At 37.9% G+C, this 17655-nt stretch overlaps 1 protein-coding gene across 2 annotated transcripts; it reads right to left on the bottom strand.

Annotated features, from left to right (window-relative positions):
- Window positions 1–8161: 8161 nt before the first annotated feature.
- On the bottom strand, window positions 8162–16610 carry LOC128206538 (neo-calmodulin-like). Of its 2 annotated transcripts, none has more exons than XM_052909085.1 (5): window positions 16164–16610; window positions 14868–15011; window positions 11955–12072; window positions 9199–9326; window positions 8162–8253 (listed from the first exon to the last, which is right to left on the bottom strand). In XM_052909085.1, the coding sequence occupies exons 1-5, from the start codon at window positions 16225–16227 to the stop codon at window positions 8228–8230; spliced, it is 480 nt and encodes a 159-aa protein (XP_052765045.1). In that variant the 5' UTR covers window positions 16228–16610; the 3' UTR covers window positions 8162–8227. The 2 variants fall into 2 exon arrangements, with proteins under 2 accessions (XP_052765045.1, XP_052765046.1); XM_052909086.1 differs by having other exon boundaries at window positions 9222–9326.
- Between the last annotated feature and the right edge of the window lie 1045 nt (window positions 16611–17655).

The raw sequence follows: 17655 nt of genomic DNA, 5'->3' as shown, positions 1-17655 counted from the left end.
ATGTAAATGATATTGTCATTCAATTATAGGCTACGGATCTTTTTAAAATTTGAAACAGAATACATGTACTCCGTTGTTTGTTACAACGAGGTATTGTCTTACAATAAAAATGAAATAAATCCTAATTTTGGTGAATATGAACGAAAGGTCAATGATCGCTATATAGCTAAGAGTTTCAAAACTTCCTTCATTATGTTTCAAATTTGAAAATATTACCCGGTGTAAAAGTAAGATGTTTAACTGTTTTTACGATGTTATATGGTTTTAATATCACTGTTTTCTGATTAGTTTTTGTGTCATCTTGTTTTGGGTAACTTCATTCTACAAAATTCAATTTCTTTACCAAAATGTCCATATAAAGGCATGGGTCACAGAAGCAGGAAGAGAAGAAACAGATATGAGGCAAGGAGACAATATTTATTTTCATTTGCCGTCAAGAATTATAAAAATCAGATGGGGGGTTTATACCGGAACTACAAGCTATTAAAACACATGAAAAACACATGAAAACGTATCTTTCTACGTCTGAAATGCCAAATAAGAATGCACGGAAACAAATAACCGACCGCGCAATTCTTAGTCAACATGTTACTTGGTGGACTTTTCGGACCCAAGATGATCCTGATTTCGACCGCTTCCCTAAAGGGGCTGCACTCCGAATGATGAAATAGCGAAAAAAGAAAATAGTCGAAAACTGACATAAACTTGGTTTCGATGTGTACAATGCATTGAAACTTACTATTAAACTGAAGTACTACTACATAGTTTACAATTAATTTTGTATTGTTCCATTAGAAAAGATAACTAGGTATGTATACCTAGTAGAATTAATTCCTTATATGTGATTGGCTAGTCGATGTTATCACGTGATATTACGAAGTTAGGTATATAGCTTAAATATTCCATTGGTTAGAGTAAGCTTTCGTAGATTCGTAGCACAGTGGATACAACGCAGCCGCAATTTTGGCGACACCGGTTCGAACCCGGTCTCCGAATCATTTTCTTTTTACATTTCGTTTCTCTGAATTATCATTTTTCGCCTTGCTATTTGATCAACAGTGAAATTAATACAGAGTTGCAATGTACTTCATACATGAAATTATGCAGATATATGGATTCAGGTATTTATCCCTACTTTCAACTTGTAGTAGGTTTTAAGCTTGCCTATTGTCCATAAACAGTTAAGGTATCACATCCCTAATGAAAACCTCCACTTGAAACTCTTCAAGTTTAATGCTGTAGCCTATGTTATGGAGAACACGAATAGAAATATTATTTGAGGGGTTTTGCATTTAAATCGTAAATCGTCGACGTTCCAATTTTACGCGGTCAAAACAGTATGCTAAAATTGAAATACCATATGGCTATTTCAGTGCAGCATGATTATATTTGTTGGTGATGTAATCAATAATGAACTATTTCTGAAAGCAAATATATTTCTTGTTTCTTTGATACCAAATTATTACCAAAATGTTGAAAAATAAATTAAGTAAAGGATTGTTCTTGTCTCTTGAGTGATATCGTTTTTATCAACAATCCTGAAATGGGGGGTAGGGTAATTCAAATTTAAATACAATTGTTATTTGACGGTAAATTTCTTTTAAATTTTGTTTTTGAATTCAGGAAATGATACACATTGAGAAATTATCAAGCTGATCATAGTCTACCTTAAATGCTGTCTTAAATTATTGTGTAACTTAAGTTTCGTTTTCGATTTAGTACCAGTATCTTAAAGGCAAAATTGTGTGCTCAAATATTTGCACTTCTCTTAAAAATAATAAGAGACCTCTTCAAATCAATTGACGACTGTTTCAAGTCACAGAGAGAGCTATGGCACATGAATTAGAAATTGTTTGGGAGGCATGCCCTGGAACACTCCTAGCCGGGCCTGCGCATACACGCCCCTGACTAATGCATTATTATCATTTGTTATAACTTTCGTTGAATACTATGTCTTTAGCAAGACATCAGGTGGATGTGATGAAAAACGGCTGTTACCATTTGTAAATGTATATACTCTTAGAAATTTCCAAACTGTATTACCAGGGGCCAAATTCAGAACTTGACGTTAGAGGGGGCGTTACATAAGTTTTTGACCTCCGCCCCTCCCTCCGAACCGAAATTTATTTGGTTTAAAGTGTTGGAAGGGGGGATGGGAGTTCCCTCGTTAGAAAATGTTCACAATTTCTAGTCCGAAATGGTGCATTTTGGGCGTATTTTATTACTTGTTTGTCCATTACTGACGTTAACCCCTGACGATTAAGGTTAGGGAGGGGTGGGGAGCCGGATGCCCCCCCTTGATCCGCCAATGATTGTACTCCAAGATTAAGTAATCAATAACACATAAAAATCCATTTAAACAGGGTTTAACTATTGTATGGAAAGCAAACACAAATCATATAGCATGAAAGGCAATATTTTTATAGCTTATGTTTTATATTTTAAGAAAAATAATTACCATTCCATTATCAAACGTATCTTGCTGGACGTCCCCACAGTAGCCTTGTGTAATCATGACAACTCTTAGCAACCGTTTACTGAATTTCTCGTAAAAATCCTTCGGAGAGTATTCCTTCTTCTTAACAATGTAATCCATGCTGGAGTTGAATTGAGTTGAGTTGAGTTAAGTTGAGTTATCTCGGAATTATTTTCTAGAGGCGCAATATTGATTTTGATACGATTTAAACGTGAAAAGGAGCTTCGTTTACACGCCTTCCTAAATGCAAACGGTCAGACATCATTTAACAAGTGTATCGTGTACAATTTAAGATAATCTAAAAAGCGACACATGCCCCGTGTCCTGACATTGGACAACCAATTCACTTTGACTCATGATGTGTCCAAAACCATCAAATACACCTTCAGTCCGCCAGTACTAACAGCACAATGGAAAATAGAGGGAAACTCCCTAATAAATGATTCATAAATAAACCAATATATTCATTTGTTCACCATGTCGCCGATTTTCTTCCTCTCACAAACGAAATTTGAAGACAGGTAGAAGGGAGGTGAGAGTGGTCTAGTGGTATAGGTGTCCTCCTCTCACCCAAGAGGTTGTGGGTTCGATCCCCATCAGGGGTACTTTCTCATGGCCTCTCAACAAAGGACACAGTACTGGTTTCTGCCCAGGAAACGGACTCGAGAGTGATTCTATAAGCTTAGCTTTCGTCACAATCGAGCTAAAATGAATTTGTATATACTAAATTTGAAGACACTGATTGCAACGTTATATTAAAGCTGCACTCTTACAGATAGACCATTTTAACAACTTTTTTATTTTTGGTCTTGGAAAGAGCAAATTTTTGTGTAAATATCTGCAAACCAATGTTATAAGATTACTGATAAAAAAATCAGATCGTGGATTTTCATACTTCCGTCTAAAATTAATGTTAAATGGCATGAACCTTTACTAACGGTTTAAGAAAAATGCATAAAACATCATTAACTTAATTAAAAAAAATCTGAGATCTAATTTTTTGTCAGCAGTCTTATATAACTGGTTACCAAGAATTTCGCAAAAATTGGCTCGTTCCAAGACAAGAAATAAAAAAGTTGTCAAATCGTTCAATCCATGAGAGTGCAGTTTTAATATATAATAACAATGTCATTGCATACCCTTGTAATTGTCGCCAAAAGGTGTTCTGATTTATGTATATAAACCATCTGCTACATGTAAGTTTATACCAGGTTTCTCCTAATTGTAACCTTGATAAATTAAACTTGCCTTAAGAATAAATGAAATGCAAGTACCATAGCGACAGTTGTGTTTTAAGGTACGCTCTCACAGATTCACCGTTTTGATAACTTTTTTATATTTTGTCAGGGAATGAGCCAATTTTTGCGTATATGTCTGAAAAAAAGTGATATGAGACTGCTGACATAAGTTCAGCTTGCAGTTTTTCATATTTACGTTCAAAGTTGATGTTTAAAGGGGCTGTATTGATGTGTACAATGAATTGAAACTAACTAACTGAAGTACCACATACAGTCGAAACTCGATGGCTTGATATTCTACATTGTACACCTAGTAGAATACATTCTTATGCGTGATTGGCTAGTCGATGATATCACGTGAGATTACAAAGTTAGGTATATAGCTTTAATATTCCAAGCGATTAGGGTAAGCCTTTATAGCACAGTGGATACAACACTGGACTGCAATTAAGGCGACACCGCGTCGAATCTGGTCATTGATTTTTACATTTCGGTATTTTTTTTACATTTATGATATCAAAGAGTAAAACATTTAATAAATAATTGTTCTGAGATTCGTTACAGAAAAATCCTTCTTGGTGCAAATCTGGTGTATAGTCCCTTTAATGGCTAAAGGGTTAGAGTTAACATGTGATTTGCACGTTTTTATTTTATCTTGATGTTTCTGTTTTCTTTAATCATTTTATATAATTATTTGTTTATAAATGTGGTTTTTATCAAACATATTTTATAGTTTTATTTTACAATAATGTAACTGTCCGCTTGTAGACGGCGGATGTGCGTAGCGGTCCGCTGTAGGCGGCGGATGAGCGTTCATAGTGTAATGGTCCGCTGTAGGCGGCGGATCTGCGTTCTTTATAACATTCGCTTATAAACGGAAGTACGTTCATAACGGTTGTTAACTTGGTGTTAATATGCAAATTAGCAAAGACCGGGCTCTGTGAGAATAGAGAAGTAAGTGTGTATATAGACCAGTGGGCCCCTTCAGGTTCGAGCATGATTTCTCTGAATCTGTAACAGTTGGTGTTTGTTTGAAGTTGCACGTTACGATAATACTGCTGGCTGGTACATTTTGATCACGTGACCCTCCATGGTACAACATTGAAATCCATTTCAAACTTTTCCACGCGACGTCAATGACAGATGTACACGTATATATTTAATGTTGTTCTGTAGGCTTCGTGCAAATATTTCCTAACAGGGTTTTGACAACATGCAGTGAGATCAGGTTTAACACTTTTCATCCTATTTTGTTCACATCAGGTAAGATGTGTCTGTCATACACAATTACTTCGATTTATCTTCACGCCGATATGCATTGTGGAACGGCCACAAAAAGTGATAAATCGATAAGCGTTTGATTTTGACACATGGTAAGGTTTGTTTTCTTTGTGGGTATTTTATGCTGATTTATTTATGTGATTTTTTTGTGAGCGATCATGCAACTTTCAGTGAGAATCGTGCTATTATACAAAAGAGGAGACACATTTCCATCATAGTCGTACATTGGACAGGATCAAGCTATTCAAAACTCTTCGATTTTAATAAATATATCACCATAAAATACACAAAATGATAAAAAAATAACCGTGTGTCAAAATCAAACGCTTATCACTTTATCACTTTTTTGAGATATATCCGGTATCCGTTCCCCACAGTGCATGTGAAACAATCGGAACATCTCGCATCTACTTAGCGTAATGATAATTGAGTAAATCGCCGGCGGCCTCATCACATGTTCGTATACCTTGAAACCTATCATTCGGAACTCCTCGGTCATTTTGATCGAAAACAACATCGGATTTATTTGGACGGTTTCCATACTCAAAAAGCGGTACATTTAAGACCGCTGCAAGTAGATCGCGTAGTAATTTTATTTAGCAGTTAAACTTTATGACTTAACTCTTGGGAATCTTAATTATGTTTGCAATAAAACGCTTCACTGGCAAACAATTTTAACTTAGATCAATAAATACAATTCTTAAACACAACATTTAATTAATGATGTAATACAAAAAAAATACGAACTACTTCAACTGAAGTACCGGCATACATCCGAGGTTGATTTCGATAAAATTGGCGGAGTTCTGAATGGAAGCCTATGTACGAGGTCTATCCCGAATATTGCCGGAGATGGCCGAGGAGTTCCGAATGGAAGCCTGTGTTCGAGGTCTATCCCGAATATTGCCGGAGATGGCCGAGTTGTTACGATTGCATGAGTACGATACATTTATTTACAAGAAATACATTATAGTTATTTGTATGTTTATTTGAAACAAACGCACAGATAAAACACAATTCATATATAAGATGCAGTTAAAGCTGCACTCTCACAGATTGAACGTTTTGACAACTTTTTTATTTTTTGTCTTGGAACGAGCCAATTTTTGCGAAAATCCATGGAAACCAGTTATATTAGACTGCCGGCAAAAAATAAGATCGCAGGTTTTTATAATTAAAAATTGATATGTATGGATTTTTCTTAAACCGTTCAGTTTAAGCCATAAAACATTAATTTTCGAACAGAAATATGAAAGTATGCACTCTGATCTGTTGTCAACAATCTTATAACATTGGTAAGCAGATATTTTCGCAAACATTTTCTCTTTCTAAGACAAAAAAAAGTTGTAAAATGGTAAATCTGTGAGAGTGCAGCTTTAAAAGATATAAACGTGTTTTTCAACGTCAAATCCATGTGTCTTTTATAATAAAACGTATTCCCCTTCAAGAATATATAAGGCCAAAAACAAAAATACCTGTGTTTCCGGTAACCCGACCGAACCTATTTTTTCCTCGCCGACCCTAATCTTTTTTAGACATAAAAGTAAAAAAATATATATTTTTTTAAATTCTTTCGTAAAAAATATATTTCTTTAAATATATCGTTATTATTTTCGTTGTTTGTCTTTCAATGTCCCCGGAGAATGTACTTTCATTTCTGATTATGGATTACCGAGACGGAAAAACAAAATGGCGGAGGGCGGCGAACCCTGTCCGATATCTTAAAATTGGCAAACGTATGTTTACGGTCAAAACAGGTGGTTGATCACCGGAGACATATTTTGCTGTCTTTTTAATGGAAATATTTGTTCGCGGTGTTATTTATCCATATCCATGTCCAAATTAAAACTTACTTTTTTTACGATAAGGCTTTGCGTATATCATGCAAGCTTCTTACGATTAGGCTTTGCGAATTCATGCAGGCTAACTGCCAGGTTCCAATACACATTTCATTAATCGTTATATTAATTTATCCGCAATTATCAATGGTTATTTATTTCGCCTTATTTAAGTCCCATCAACTGAAATCCAAACAATAACCTGTGAAACACATTTAATGGAATGTGTCGGCTGCAGATCAAACGGTACAATTTGTGACGTCAGAGCACGAGCGGTGATAAGATCAAAAGCGCGTGGCTATGGTTTGTATCTAATTCGGTTAATCGGATACCGTATGATCCCATTTGATTGCCAGGATTTCGCCTAGGCTGGTACAATAATACCATACAATAAAAAAAATAACAATCAATAATCGTCGTCTGGGAATCTTAAAACAATGAAATTCACTATAAATATGAATGAATCTTTGATTGCAGTAATGAACGAAAATAAGATAAATCCATAACCGCGTTTACTTGTTGTTTTATTAACCTACCTCCACTTGAGGGCCTAGTTTAAGGAGCTCACAGTTGACAAGAAAATCGGCGATTTTCCTCAAGCAAATTTAAAATTTTGTTGATAATTGACTGTTTGGCTAAAACATTATCTTAGATTTGTTGAAATTAAAGTGCTGGATTTTTCCTAAAAACCGATCACGACTTATAAACGAGTATTGTAAACAAAAAAGCACCAGATTTCATGGGAAACATTGGCGGGGAAATACGGTAGTCGAAGTTAAGGAAATGATTTCAGACATTAAACAATGCTGTTTTATCAGACTTTTGGTAAATTAGGAAACGCGAAGATAAAACATAATTGATCTGATGCAACAGAAATTTGCATGATATGGAAAGTGTAAAAAAAAATCCCGACCTACCGACTCTATTTTTTTTCGCCATGTTACCGGAAACACAGGTATTTTTTTAGCCTAACTATTTATTATTTCCTTTAGTGTAACTCCCTTTTATTCTTTTAATAATTTCAAATAGCATTTTATTAATTAATATAGCAATCCCACCCCGCGTTTTGATAACGTCCAAGAAAAAAAGCGGTACCATTTTGTTTGTTAAAAGTCGCATCTTTATTAAATTTGTACAGAACAGTATTCAAGAAAAGCTCTACATAGGAAGTGAAAAAACACGCATCAATATCCCTTTTATTTAAAAACATATTTCAAAAGATGCACCGAAAAAATGTGAAATGTCCCATCATTTTTATCGAATTTCAAACGAATTTTTTGGGCAACTATTAAGGTTGGGGGGGGGGGTAGAATTTCGTAAAAGTTACAAAAATGTTCAATTTTATTTGTTTTAATCAGTCTGCACAGTTAAAACTCGGTATTCTTTTCTCCTTTTCATAAGTCACACATCACAGCGAATTCTGAAAAGAGAAGAAAACACTTCTTTGATCATCAACATACAAACTCTACTGTGAGCTGGCGTTACAGACTAGGTACTTCACTAAAGAAAGCATGCAAATTAATATTATATTTGATAAGAAAATACAGTTAAGTAAGCATGAAAAACATGCATATCTTTAATGAGTTATGATTTTTTTTACATGATTAAAAAAAAACTTCTGAAGGAAGTCGCCGACATTTCACATTAGACCCCCCAAAAATGAAAATAAATAATAATAGAGATTTGATAGAGATGGAGATTGAAAAAAGACTCATGTATGTTCATGATCCCGGCGTCTGAGGTTACACACCACTCAGGGTCATAGTTGGCAGAAACGGTCTCAGGGTGTTTACCGTGGAAATTTGTGTTATCCCCCTCCCTCTCCCTCCCTCCCCTCATCCCTCCCGACAGCGTGCCAACACACACACCTTCCCCCTTGAAGGTAAAAAAGGAGGGACAGTCGAGGTTGGGATTTGAGAGGAAACATGTTTGGTTATACATTGATACATTGTATACTTGTTATGTTGCTACGTAACGCGTTCAACTCAATAACGACCCCCCCTCCCTTGAAGACCTTTTCCACCCCGTCCCAAATTTTAAACAAGGGGGATAAAAAGCCGTTTTAAAGTTTTAACCACGCTTTCCGCCAAAGTGGTAACTAGTATAACTAGTGTTTCTTAGCGTTCAAAGACATGAGCTGATATGTGCTCAGTTTGGAAAGTTCTGGCTAAAAGGGCAATGGGGAAACGCTTTTGGACATACAAACATGTATATATTCTTAGTATGTATATAATTTATCCCAAAAATATATGACCGTCTCTGGCCGATACTGTTATCTACGCTCAGCGATAGAGAGTGAATTTATGACGGCGTGTGCCCAGTAAACTTTATGCCTGTGACGATGCATGTCGAGGACAGTTCGTACCATCAATGGAGATATTGCCGTACCCGTCAATATCGACCTTTCGCAGCATTTCGTCGATTTCGCTGTCGTCTATTTTCTCCCCGGCCATGTTTAAAACTTCCCGGATTTCGTCACGGCTGAATGTACCACTGTGGATTTAGATTACCAATAATTAAAATGAAATATTGTAAATAAAAAGAATAAAAAAATAACGGTTATCGTAAAGGAATAATTCATCGGCCTTATTTATAAATGAACGGACCTTTCCTTGTAAAGGCAAAACAATTGCCAAGATAATAGCCTTATGCCACCTTTCCATTATACTCTAAAGATAGCTTTGAGCCCCGTGTCCCTTTTGAACTTCCCCTTCCCTTGTCCTTATGATCCCACGAACAAATAAAACAAAAACTCACTCGCATGCACGTTGGAGCGTTAATTGAACAGTGCGGGTATCCCGAGCCCCTCTGCGCCCGTCCCCTACTCCTATACCATTCAATCCCACCACACACGTGCCATCACAACTCTGCCCCACTCCCTACTCCTTTAACATCATATCCCCTTCCCTACACACCTGTTGTCTCCCCCTCTGCACCCATACCCTACTCCTATACCATCCCTACCCTTCCCCACCCACCTGTTATCTCTCCCTCTGCACCCATACCCTACTAATATACAATCCCTACCCCTACCCATACACACCTGTTATTTCTCTCTCTGCACCCAACCCCTACTCATATACCATCCCACCTCCTACACCCACAGACCTGTTACCTCCCCCTCTGCACCCATCCCCTACTCCTATACCATCTCAACCCCTACATCCACACACCGGTTATCCCCCCCTCTGCACCATCCCCTACTCCTATACCATCTCACACCCACACCCACACACTTGTTACCTCCCCCTCTGCACCCAACCATTACTCCTATACCATCTTACACCCTACCCCACATACCCGTTATCTCCCCCTCTGCACCTATCCCTTACCCCTATTCCACCCCATCCCCTCATCCCACACCCCTGTTATCCCCTACCTCTGCACCCATCCCCTACTCCTATACCATCCCATATCATCCCACACACACCTGTTATTTTCCCCTCTGCACCCATCCCCTATGCCTATACCTTCTCAACCCCTACACCCACAAACCTGTTATCTCCCCCTCTTTACCGATCCCCTACTCCTATACCATCTCAACCCCTACACCCACACACCTGTTATTTCCCCCTCTGCACCCATCTCCTATTCCTATACCATCTCAACCCCTACACCCACACACCTATTATCTCCCCCTCTGCACCCATCTCCTACTCCCATACCATCCCGTCCCCTACCACATACACCTGTTATATCCCGCTCTGCACCCATCCCCTACTCCTATACCAGTCCGATTCCTATCCCACACACCTGTTACCTCCCCCTTTGCACCCATCGCCTACTCCTATACCATCCCCTCCCCTACCCCACACACCTGTTATCTCTCCCTCTGCACCCATCCCCTACTCCTATACCATCCCATATCATCCCCCACACACCTGTTATTTTCCCCTCTGCACCCATCCCCTATGCCTATACCTTCTCAACCCCTACACCCACAAACCTGTAATCTCCCCATCTTTACCGATCCCCTACTCCTATACCATCTCAACCCCTACACCCACACACCTGTTATTTCCCCCTCTGCACCCATCTCCTTCTCCCATATCATATCACCCCCTAACCCACACACCTGTTATATCCCCCTCTGCACCCATCTCCTATTCCTATGCCATCTCAACCCCTACACCCACACACCTGTTATCTCCCCCTCTGCACCCATCTCCTTCTCCCATACCATCCCGTCCCCTACCCCACACACCTGTTATATCCCGCTCTGCACCCATCCCCTACTCCTATACCAGTCCGATCCCTATCCCACACACCTGTTACCTCCCCCTCTGCACCCATCGCCTACTTCTATACCACCCCCTCCCCTACCCAACACACCTGTTATCTCTCCCTCTGCACCCATCCCCTACTCCTATACCATCCCATATCACCCCCTACCCCTACACACCTGTTATCTCCCCCTCTGCACCCATCCCCTTCTCCTATACCATCTCACCCCTACCCCCACACACTTGTTATCTCCCCCTCTGCACCCAACCATTACTCCTATACCATCTCACACCCTACCCCCACATACCCGTTATCTCCCCCTCTGCACCTATCCCTTACCCCTATTCCACCCCATCCCCTCATCCCACACACCTGTTATCCCCTCCCTCTGCACCCATCCCCTACTCCTATACCATCCCATATCATCCCCCACACACCTGTTATCTCCCCCTTTGCACCCATCCCCTACTCCTAATCCATATCACCCCATACCCCCACACACCTGTTATCCCCCCCCCCTCTGCACACATCCCCTACCCCTATACCTCCCCATCCCCTAACCCCACACACTTGTTATCTCCCCCTCTGCACCCATCTCCTACCCCTATACCATCTCAACCCCTTTCCCACACACCTGTTATCTCCCCCTCTGAACCCATCCCCTACCCCTATACAATCTCAAACCCTTTCACACATACCTGTTATCTCCCCTTCTGAATCCATCCCCTACTCCTATATCATCTCACCTCTACCCCAACACAACATCTTTTACCTCCCCCTCTGCACCCATCCCCTACCCCTATATAATCTCATCCCCTAGCCCACACAACACCTGTAACCTCCCCCTCTGCACCCATCCCCTACCCCTATATAATCGCATCCCCTTTCCCCACACACCTGTTATCCTTATCAAAGACCTTGAAGGCGGTTTTCATCTCTTCCACTTGTGCGTCGATGTCCGCCTTCTGGTCCGAAAACAACTTTCTGAACTCTGACTTGTTCACATACCCCTCCTCTGTGAAAATTATGGAAGGTTATGATGACAGTAATTTATTTGTTAAAAATGCACTCTTTTCCCAAATAAGATATACCACAGTAGATACAATTGTTTTAATGTATCGAAAAGGGTGAATTATTATCGAAAACAATGGTTCTTATGAAGGATGCCGTGTAAAGTTAAAGGAACGCCGCAGAAAACAGTTTTTCTTCCTAATAATGAGACGATAGTTGATCACTGTAAATGTAATAAGACCCACCAGCTATTTAAAAGTTTTGCGTTTTCAGCTATTAAATACACGGCTAAAATCTTGTTATCAGTAATTAATATTTAACTTAAGGCATTATTCAGTAAGTAGTTAAAGGTTTATCACTCAAAATGAATGTGTGTTATGCACCAGTCAATTGTAACCACGCCCCCCCCCTCGGGGGTATACCGGGGATATCCGGGGAAACGGGTCGTGTTTTTACCTTTCAGGTGGCCCCGCAGTGCCGGTCAATGCGGTGTTTTGGTTTTCTCTTTTAATATAGCGGGCATTACCTAGGGTCCCTGGGATGTGGGGACATTTGGCGAGGATTTTACCATCTGTACGTCTCCGCAAGGCGCAAGGCGGGGATTTTAGCTGGGGTTGGCTGGACCGAAAGTCCAAGTCCCCGCTTTTCCGAGTCTGGTAGGGCCGTGGATACAATTGACTGGTGCATTATACATGTGAACGTATTGATTTTAAATACGAGTATCAGTTTAAAGCTGCCCTCTCACAGATTTACCGTTTTGACGACTTTTGTATTGTTTGTCTTGAAATGAGCCATTTTTTGCGTGAATATATGCAAACTAATGATATTTATCAAACTGCTGACAAAAGATCAAATCGCAGATTTTCATATTTCCGTTCGAAAATTAATGTTTTATGGCTAAAAGCGTTACTAACGGTTTAAGAAAATTGCATAAAACATCAAGTTTTGAACTGAAATATGAAAATCTGCGATCTGTTGGTTTTTGTCAGCAGTCTTATATCACTGTTTTTCATGCATTTTCGCATAAATTGGCTCATTCCGAGACAAAAAAGTTGTCAAAGCGTTCAGTCTGTGAGAGTGCAACTTCAAGGAAGCGATACTGTAACTTCGATGCTTATAAAACGAAAAATTTCGTGTAAAATATGGTAATAAACTCCAAAACTAATAATGTAATATCCGTTTTATCTTCCTGAATATATAAATACGAGTAAAATATTGCAAAGTATTCATTTTACACAGGTCTATATCATCCTGAATTGTGTTTGGAAGGTAAGTTTTTTTCATTAGGAAGTAATTTATGTTGCTGTCAAAAAAATGTTTTTTTAAAACGAAAAAGATCTGACAAAACTTATTTTTCACGACACTTTTCTTTAATTTATTATGTTTTGATAACTAAAACATATCAAGATTTATTATTTGATTGTTGTCTAAAATGTGGTATAAATTGCTAGATTACCTTTATATGGTAACATTAAACAAATGTATTGCGTCCTTGTTGTAGCTAATTCATCGTTGGAATTAGCGGCTTTAGAGGGGGGAGGGCGCACCCGGCGCGCGCACCCTCTAAAATCGTCAAAGGTAACTTTTTATTCATTATCGGAGAGAAAAAACGACATGCTCAAAATGCACCTTTTTGACTACAAATTATTATAATGGTCTTGTAGCAGTAACCCCAAACCTACATGCAAATAGTTTATGCAATATATATTCGGTTCTTAGGGAGGGGCGCATGTCAAAAGGATGCGCCCCTAAGTTATGCCCCCTCTAACGTCAACTCCTGGAACCGCCCCTGATTAGGATATTGCCGAAGATCGGAATAGGTGAAAATATGCCCATTTAATCTTATTTATTCCCATTAAATCTGAATTATAATAGGAAATTTGAATTATGTCTGGGTAATCAGATCTTATTAGGAAAACGGTACTTTTCCAAGAAAATCGTTACAAATCCTTACTTATCCAAGGAATTCGTTACTTATCCCAGGAAATCGTTACTTATCCAAGAAAATCGTTACTTATCCCAGGAAATCGTTACTAAACCGAGGTTACAAATCGTAACTTATCTCTGGAAATCGTTTCTTATCCAAGGGAATCGTAGCTTATCCAAAGAAAATATTCCAACTAATCGTTACTTATCCCAGGAAATCGTTACTTATCCAAGAAAATCGTAACTTATCCCTGGAAATCGTTACTTATCCATGGAAATCGTTACTTATCCAAGAAAATCTTTACTTATCCCAGGAAATCGTTACTAAACCCAGGTTACAAATCGTAACTTATCTCTGGAAATCGTTACTCATCCAAGGGAATCGTAGCTTATCCAAAGAAAATATCCCAGGTAATCGTTACTTATCCCAGGAAATCGTTACTTATCCAAGAAAATCGTAACTTATCCCTGGAAATCGTTACTTATCCATGGAAATCGTTACTTATTCTAGGAAATCGTTACTTATCCCAGGTAATCGTAACTTACCCCAGAAAATCGTAACTTATCCCAGGAAATCGTTACTTATCCCAGAAAATCGTTACTTATCCCAGAAAATCGTAACTTACTCGGGAAATCGTTACTTAACCAAGGAAATCGTAACTTATCCCTGGAAATTCTAACTTATTCCTGGAAATTGTAACTTATTCAAGAAAATCGTAACTTATCCCTGGAAAAAGAAACTTATTCCAGAGAATCATAAGTTTTTCGTATCTTTCATGGTAAATCCAAACTATCCCCAGTATACGATATTCTCTTGACTGTGGGTGAGCAATGCGTACCCCACATCCAATATACTATTTGTGATTTACATACGTGAGGGGTTGCAATCGGCGATCATCTGTGCAGCCTCATCCTGTGTCGGGTTCATACCAAGGTGGCGGGCGGCCTTCGTGAGCTCGATGATGGATATCCGGCCGTCATTGTTCAGGTCGATCTTCCCAAATATCTGTTCTATCTCTGTGTGAGATAATAAAGTGTTGGACGTACAGATGAAGGATAATTGTTTGTTTTAGTGCAATATCGCAATATCCTTCACCGAGTGAGCATCGAGAGTTATATTTCATGAGTGGCATAGCTACGAGCGAAATATAAATACGGGGTGAACAATGTTATGATCTTACAATGATTTTAACATTTTTTTCTAATTATGATATGCCTTAAAAGGATTTTAAATGTAAGTTTATTGTAATTTTTCAAATAAGCGCGGCAAAAATAAATGCGAACGTAAATGACGTCTTTGGAACTGTGTCCCAGCCCCGTGTGTGTTGACGTTTGAGTTGAAAGTGAATAGAGCGGGCCTTAATGTCAAAAGAGAGAAACACATCAAATTGTTGTTTCATTGTTTAAAAATTGATATATCATTTTTATTTTACTGATAAACCTCTATAAATCACCGAATGTTTGTTAGCCTTTCACACAGTTTTGTTACAATATGTCAACCCAAATTAAAAATATTCAGTAGCAAATGTTTTCTATTAGACCAATACCATGAGATGTTCATATATACCAAGTTTGGGTACAATTTATCAACCAAAACTAAAGCTATTAAGTTTTAACAGTTTTTTATTAGACCAATCCCATAAATGGTCTTCAAAAACTGTTGCTATATACCAAGTTTAATTCCAATATATCAACCCAAACGAAAGCTATTAAGTTTTCAACCATTTTCTATTGGATCAATGGTGGATTACTTATCAAAAAAGATTTATGAGATAAAAAAACATTAACATTTTAATAACAAAAAAATTGCTAACTACAGCTCCCGCTTGATTTAAAAATCGGCATCGCGTTCGAAAAGAAAAAAGTTAAGCGAATGTTACAGTAGACGCAAGACCCCGTTTAACAATAAATATGCATACTCTTGAAATATTAATACAACTATAACAGGGGAATACCAGAATTAAAAAGAAATGTCACAAGGAGTTCATTTAACACTTAATGAATCATTTTGAGCCAGTCCAGTTACCACTGAATAATTACAAAATGTTATCTCTTTATCAAAGAACTATGTCTTTCAACATTTAGTACCAACCAGTTCATCGTTTGTCATTTTATGGATATACCAAAGTTAATCAAATGATACAACTAAGTACAAAATAATCAATATACCTGATTTTTGCTTCTTTGTTTTTGAATTCTTGGTCGTTCCTGAGTTTCCTTTCGCCTTTGACATTTTCAGGTTTTGTTGTGTTACAAATCTCTTCGAGTAGCGTAACACACCGTACAAGAACGCTTGATTCTTATATCGTTCTCAATATTAGTACGTCCGTTATGTATTATAACGTGTTTTGTTATAAGTAGTATTTGTGTGCTCGTGAATTAGAAACGTTCAATCCGTTTCTGTTAAAAAGAGCATAAAATCATGTCCAATATATTTGGCCTTTTGTTGACACTTTCTTATAAATAATTGTATTTTTAATATCTGTTTTCTAAAGAATTAATGCATTTCATTTTTAATCGCGACATCTATTATTGAAACATTTAATCGAACATTCAACGTACACCTTTATCTCCCATCACAAAGGCCTTTCAAAATGTATAATTTTCATATTTATAATCCATATTCATTTACCTAAACATGATTAGTATGCAAACTAGATAAATATCACCGATCATTGCTCATTACGGATTATATTCTATCAATCAAGATTTGCGTGATGAATAATAGTCTGAATAAAGAATCATGTTTCCACTGTCGGGAGGTTAAACGTTTTTTGTATATGGCGTCAGAAGTTCGTTAATCCTGTCTGAAGTTTACAAAACGCTAAAGCGGGTACAGGGTTGCGCGGGGGGAAGGGGCACGATGACTAAGCCCCCCCCCCCATCCAATTTTCCGTCGTGACAATGTAATAGAAAGAATTTGCATAAATACACCATTTTAGACTTATATAAACCTAATTGTTACCTTTTCTTTCTCCCTTTCTCCTATCGTCACTTGAATACACTTGACGAACAAAACATTTACGAGCAACTTAAGATGGATTAAAGCTATTAAAGTACATGGTCATTGAAGTGGCGATGTTACCAATCGTCCTAACAATCATTATGTTTCCAATCGTCCTAACAATCATTATGTTTCAAATCGTCGTAACAATCATTATGTTTCCAATCGTCCTAACAATCAATATGTTTCCACTCGTCGTAACAATCATTATGTTTCCAATCGTCCTAACAATCATTATGTTTCCAATCGTCTTAACAATCAATATGTTTCCACTCGTCCAAACAATCATTAAGTTTCCAATCGTCGTAACAACCATTATGTTTCCAATCGTCGTAAAAATCATTATGTTTCCACTCGTCCAAACAATCATTAAGTTTCCAATCGTCGTAACAACCATTATGTTTCCAATCGTCGTAAAAATCATTATGTTTCCAATCGTCGTAACAATCATTATGTTTCCAATCGTCCTAACAATCATTATGTTTCAAATCGTCCTAACAATCATTATGTTTCCAATCGTCCTAACAACCATTATGTTTCAAATCTTCGTAACAATCATTATGATTCCAATCGTCCATACAATCATTATTTTTCCACTCGTCCAAACAATCATTATGTTTTCAATCGTCGTAAAAATCATTATGTTTCCACTCGTCC

This window comes from Mya arenaria, chromosome 10 (genome assembly GCF_026914265.1).
Source record: "Mya arenaria isolate MELC-2E11 chromosome 10, ASM2691426v1".
Classification (NCBI taxonomy): Eukaryota; Metazoa; Mollusca; class Bivalvia; order Myida; family Myidae; genus Mya; species Mya arenaria.
The sequence above is the reverse complement of the archived record's forward strand: the minus strand, read 5'-3'. Positions and strand labels throughout refer to the sequence as shown.

Excerpts from the sequence above, each read along its gene's own strand:
- LOC128206538 (XM_052909085.1), bottom strand. The coding sequence starts at position 16,227 with ATGTCAAAGGCGAAAGGAAACTCAGGAACGACCAAGAATTCAAAAACA. Across the intron at positions 15,012-16,163 it reads AACAAAGAAGCAAAAATCAG|AGATAGAACAGATATTTGGG; the intron begins GTATATTGATTA and ends TATCTCACACAG. Across the intron at positions 12,073-14,867 it reads CGCCGATTGCAACCCCTCAC|AGGAGGGGTATGTGAACAAG; the intron begins GTATGTAAATCA and ends TAATTTTCACAG.